Genomic DNA, 6,207 nt, shown 5'->3' with positions numbered 1-6,207 from the left:
AGTGGCTTCATTTTATAAGCAATGGAAATAGGAATGGAGTAGAGGATTGTTCTTTGCGCTAAAAAAATTAAAGAATTATTCTTGGAACCCATTAACCAAAAGAAAGTTCATTTAAGGAGCATAAGATCGTTAATTAGTGATTGTTTAGGAGAAGATTCTTATCAGTATGGCAAATTAGGGTATCCCCTTCCATCTGGGGCCATGTAAATATTCTCCTTTAATTTATTTTTCTTTAATGTTAATATGAAAAGTTAATACTCCCTTTGTCTCAATTTATGTGACACAATTTGAATCTCGAGAGTCAAAAATTCTTACCTCGAACATAAAATTTTTAAATTTTTTAAAATAAAATTTATATATTCGAAAAGTATATGAAAAATACTATTAGTTACAATAATTATTAATTCAAAATATTAAGAGCTCATATGAAAAAAATTACGGTTAAAGAAAAATTTGTTTGACTCTCGAATTTCAAAACCAGTTAGAACGGAGGAGGTATTAATATTATTTACTTACAAGCTCGTGGATATTAAGCTGTTGTATTGTTAAAATATTATCAAATACGTTAATGGGATACCTATTTAGTACAAGCTTCAGCAGCCACATTCCTATTCATACAAAAATTACTTTGCGCCACCTTATGTATTTTTTTATTACACAGAACCCCCTATAAAAACCGACTCACCCTTCTTCTGAACTCCATCTTCAAACTAACTAGTACTATTTTCACTTTCTTCCTTTTTCTTTCAAACATGTCTGGTGTTTGGGTATTCAAGAATGGAGTTGTCCGGCTAGTAGAGAACCCTGGCGACTGCCACGGCGCAACCAGTCGCCGGAAAGTGCTTGTACACCTTTCTAGCAATGAAGTAATTACATCTTATTCTGCCCTCGAAAGGAAGTTGTACTCTCTTGGATGGGAGAGGTACTATGATGATCCAGATCTTCTTCAGTACCACAAAAGATCAACAGTCCATCTTATTTCACTACCAAAGGATTTCAACAGGTTCAAATCCATGCACATGTACGATATTGTTGTCAAGAATCGCAATGAGTTTGAAGTTAGAGACATGTAATAATTAATTTAGTTTCTTCTAATGTTTGTTTGATTAGATTGTTTCTTGTTTTAACTTAAGTTTGATTTGCTTTGTGTATTAATGTTCACGTGTCTTGGGGTCTTAGGTTTAGGTCAGTGGAGTGTTTTAATTTCTCCAGGGTGAGGAAGCTAATTTGTTTAGTGGGTGTCTTTATTTGTTTTTCTGATGTTAATTTGTGTGTTAAGTGAAGTTTTATGACAATGAACACTTGGCTTGGTTTGTACTAATTAAGTATAGATGATTATGTAGGGCTTTCTCTTAATTTCTTCGTTTTACTTATAGAAGTATGTTAAAGTTGAGCATAATGTTCGAGAATCGATTTTTTCAAATTTATATTCTCAATTTAGTTATATATAAGAAGATAGTACTTAGACTTGCAGCCAGGCTGTGTGTGAGGCAAATTCTAGGTTAAGATTTTATTCAATGTGTATGATATTTTCTTCAGATATTTAAGTATTCTATCAACTGTTTTGATGGTTGATCAAAACATTTCTTCTCAAACCCAATATTTTGACTTGAAATGCTAAAATTCTTAAAGGTTGCACTTGTAGATTTAAAACCTAAATCCGATCCATCTCTCATAATATGATAATAGAATATGTGATATAGTAAGCCAGTGCCAAATCAGGCCTTCTAGAGTAGTATTAAATTCCCAAGGCTTTTTTTTCCAGTTATCTTCTCTACAAAAGATCATACAGGCAATATGACCTCGGCAAATATAGTCTCTTTTTTCATAAATTTAGTTATCTACTTTTAACCAGACTCAGGTTCAAGCTTGGAAATGAAGAATATCTTAATAGAACATTTTATAACCATCTACTATTAGTGGTCTTAATTACTCGGCACTAGTTTGGGATAATCGCAGAGGCGGACCTATGCTTAGAGCAAAAGGGTCACCCGCCCCTGTTAATTTTGGCAAAAATTCTAAATATTTACGTGTATTTATGTTGAAAACTATCATATACTTTACTTGGAACACTTGAAATTAAAAGTTAGATAAGATTACTGATTAAGCAGTACGCTCATGTGCCCCTTCACCTTCAAATCTTATGTCCACCTCTGAATAATCGAATAGTGAGTTTCAAATACTGAATGCCTAAGAAGAGAAAAAAAGAGAATTTCGGCTGTCTACTTTAATTTTAGAGAAAAATAAATATTAATGATCGTCAAAGAACGGAGGCTTTCATGAAAGAAATGAATTACTGGCTTGTTATTGTGTATTTCCAAGAAATGATATCAGAATCATATAGTTAAGCTGAGGGAGGCAGAATTCTTTGAAAGGCAGCACTTTGAAAGCGTACTTTTAGACAAGAGATGCTTCAATAGGGCTACCAAAGCTATTGCCAAACTTTTATTTAGAATAATACTTCATATATTCTACTAATGAAGCCTAATTTTAAAGGGATAATTTCAGTCCTTGTCACTTGGCTTAACAGCCCAACCGAAAATGGCCCACGTTTGAAGTCCTTACCTAGTTTAGCCCAGGTTGTATATAACCTGAAATAACATTTTCAGACTTTAGCCACTATTACAAACACACTTTTAGGGTTTCTTTATTTTCATTTTTCCCCAGCACACTCTATACTCTCAGCCTCTCTTTGCTTTCTCCTTTCTTTCTCTTCTCTCACTCACTTAGATCTGAATATTTATAGAACTCAAATTTCTCTACTAAGTTGCTTAATCTTCATAAATTTTTATAGATCTCAAATATTTGAATCTCGATTTATGTGTGTCCAAATTTAAAATTGAAGTTTTGTTGCATCCAAATTCTAAACTCCATTGAAGGAGCTTGAAAATCTAACTCTAAAGTGACGACAGGTTCGTTCTGGTCAGGAAGTAAAGAGCAGTCCCTTAAGGCGTAGCTGATTCACCATGAGAGCAAAGTGGAAGAAGAAACGTATGAGGAGGTTGAAGAGGAAGCGCCGAAAGATGAGGCAGAGATCTAAGTAAAAGCCTATTCCGCACGTCTCAGCATTCTTAGCTTTTGGCGTATCTTCTTTGCCTTAGGTTATTGCGTCTTTTTGTTCCCTTTTTCAGAACTTTGCAATTAATTTCTCTAGTGTTTTTGTGCTAATGGCACCTAATGTACTTATGCTTTTGAGGTATATTGAAACTCTGATAGCCATTTTCGCTTTTCTTTAAAAAAAAAAACTCTAAATTATTGCAATGATAAGAATCTTGAGTGCTGGGTTAACGGTGTCTGATTAACATTGGTTTTGGGAACCATACTAGTTGAAGAAGGAAGGTCAAGATGAAATCCAGTTTTATATACACCATTCTACATCATTATACAATATTATACAACATTATACAAACTTATAATGAGGGTATAATGTTGTATAATATTGTATATTAGGTGTGAAAATATTGTTATACAACATTGATCCTTTTTTTGAAGTAAGTTTCTCTTTCATGATAGTAATTTTAGTTTTGTTGCATGTTTTTTATTTTTAGTTTTTCCACAGTTACCTTTTGCTTTTGTTTTGGTTACTTTTTATTTAGATTTTTCTTTTTGCTTTTACTTCGTATTCTCTATGTTTTCTATTAACACTGAGTTTGTTTTTTTTTCCAGCGAAATACTGGTATACATTATTCAACATTTCATATACAAGTTTATACAAACTTATACATCAATATACATTACTGTACAGATAAAGTTAAAACTGAAAAATAGAATTTTTGTATTTTTCTCACTTTTATCTAACAATTTATATATAAAGTTAATTTTTTCGTTGATTTCTCTACTAAATGATGAATTTTCAAATTTTTCTTTTCTTATTGAGTTTTCTGTCAAATCATAAACTTTGGAGCAAATTCATCTATATAGAACTTGAAAAATAAGAGATTTTAGGTCTGTTTGTTGTATGTTTATAGCTGAGATAGGAATGTATAAACTTGGATAAGAAATAGAATAAAAACCCATGAAAAATTTGCGCCAGAATAAAAAGGGCATAAAGGTTTTTTTCCAGATCTGAGCCAAATAATATTGGGCTACATATTTGTAAACTTAAATCTGGGTCATCCGGTTGCAAGGTTAACTTCTGGAGCGTATTATTACGTAATTTTGTCAATTTTAAATAAGAAGAAGTGATTTCGAAAAATCTGAATACTCCTAATTAATTGTATTCATGTGGGGTTATATGTTATCATTTATTTTATAAGCTCAAATTTGGCTTGAAATCTAAAAAAGCAGGATTGAAATTCACACTCTCCTTTTATTTGTTTGACTAGTAGGGCTAATATTCGAGCCTTTGATTTTTGTCGTCCTGATCACGCCCAACTATGCCTTATAAAAAGGACTCTGCGGACGTTGCAAATATAACCCGAGTATTACGCCCAGGGTCGAATCCACAGAGAGTTAACCTATCAACCACTACCTTCAGACCCACTAATTCTTCAGAACCAGCTTCCCAAATATTCAAATTCTCAGTTGAGTGTTCTTTAACAACTAGCTTGCAAGTAACTAAATGGCTGTAACTAAATTAATAAGGTTTAAGCAATTATGAGGAAAAGCTAAGGCAATGATTTCCCCTATTGATGGAATCCCTTCTGTTTATGCTCATACAAATTTACCCACACATCTCTATCAATCATGAACACTAATCTTACCGCAAATTTCTCCTGAGTAATCACAGTAATCTACTATTGCACTCTCCCGAGATACACTAGCTTACTTTATTTAGCACAATTCACTTTAGATTACACCCAAGGCTTCGTTATCCCTAATCCCGCCTTTAAACCTACAATTATAGATTCCTCTAATAATCTAGGATTGGTGTTGTTCAACAATACCCTAAATATGCACTCTTTTCCAAGTTATGCACACTAATTAGGCACAACTAATTGAGGATCCTGTCAATTAACTACAACGAACACGAAGTTGAACAAATAGATATTAAACTAGCAATTTGTATTCACATAAACAAGAAGTTCATCACCCAATAGGTTCCATCAACGCCTTAGGCAAGGAATTTAGCTACTCATGGCTATGGAAAAATAAACTAAGATTGAATTCATCATAAAAATCAAAAGAAAAGAAGAAAGATGTTTAGAGTCTTCTCTCACAATGGTTTTCCTTGCTAAGAAACCTTAAAAATCAATACATGCCTCTCTTGGGCGAAGTCTAATGTTTTAAATAGGGTTTAGGTCTAAAAATCCCGTAATTGACACTTTGGTCCCTGAAGTTTCTGCGCCTGCCGCCAAACACCCTCGCGGATTCTAACAACTTCTGCAGCTGCTTCCCACCGCGGTTCTGCCGCGGTCGCGGTGGAACCGCGGTGGATCCAGTATTCTGAATTCTTCGGCCTGTTTTGCCTGGTTCACTTGGGAAATTTCACAGTTGGCCTCTTTTTTCATCACTTTTAACTCCAAAACTGCTCCTTAGACTTCCTTATACATATATCACCTACAAATCATGAAAAGCACTAATAAGAGCATTTTGTCATCACTTTTAGCATTAAAACTACACAAGAAGGTGATTATTTACGGTGTGATTATAGTCAAATTCACCTATTATCAACACCCCACACTTAAATCTTTGGTCGTCCTCGAGCAACTAAACCACACTTCTAGGCCTAACTGCTCAATGCATTGCCCCAATTTATGTCACACCTGCTATTATCAACGATTGACCTAAGCGGTGCACAATCATATCTTAGATGCAGACTCTCATGCCCAGACACACTTGTGCCAACTCTAATTACTCTAACAAAAGTGAAGACTCACTTTTTCTTTCTGAGTCACATGCCCTCACATAAACAAAATTTGAGAGAAGTTCCACACACATAAAATTCAACAACCAGTGAACCATATATATAAAGAATTCACTCACTCTCAGCAAAGAGCATTCACATGCCACACAGACACACCATAAGCTTGCCCCTAGTGTAATACTCCACTAATCGAGCCATTCAGTCAAAGATCAAGAGGTCTTTATAGGTTGTAATGTAGGCTAAGGGACGGGTAGGATATATTTGGATATAGTGACTAACCTCCCTAAGCACTTTTAATACACACTTCCTTTTGTTTCACCTTTTTGTTCAACCCAATCATTATTCCACATTTTGTTTCACTTGTGACCCCCACTTTTCTTTAGGTACAACTGGCTTCTTCT

At 34.1% G+C, this 6,207-nt stretch overlaps 1 protein-coding gene across 1 annotated transcript; it reads left to right on the top strand.

The window, feature by feature from the left end:
- Window positions 1-688: 688 nt before the first annotated feature.
- Window positions 689-1,356, top strand: LOC109209453 (flowering-promoting factor 1-like protein 3). The gene has a single exon (XM_019372722.1). It carries the CDS (start codon window positions 753-755, stop codon window positions 1,071-1,073), a length of 321 nt encoding a protein of 106 aa, XP_019228267.1. The 5' UTR covers window positions 689-752; the 3' UTR covers window positions 1,074-1,356.
- The last annotated feature ends 4,851 nt before the right edge of the window (window positions 1,357-6,207 follow it).

This window comes from Nicotiana attenuata, unplaced genomic scaffold, assembly GCF_001879085.1.
Source record: "Nicotiana attenuata strain UT unplaced genomic scaffold, NIATTr2, whole genome shotgun sequence".
Classification (NCBI taxonomy): Eukaryota; Viridiplantae; Streptophyta; class Magnoliopsida; order Solanales; family Solanaceae; genus Nicotiana; species Nicotiana attenuata.
This window is presented reverse-complemented; position numbering and strand designations above follow the sequence as displayed.

Excerpts from the sequence above, each read along its gene's own strand:
- LOC109209453 (XM_019372722.1), top strand. The coding sequence starts at position 753 with ATGTCTGGTGTTTGGGTATTCAAGAATGGAGTTGTCCGGCTAGTAGAG.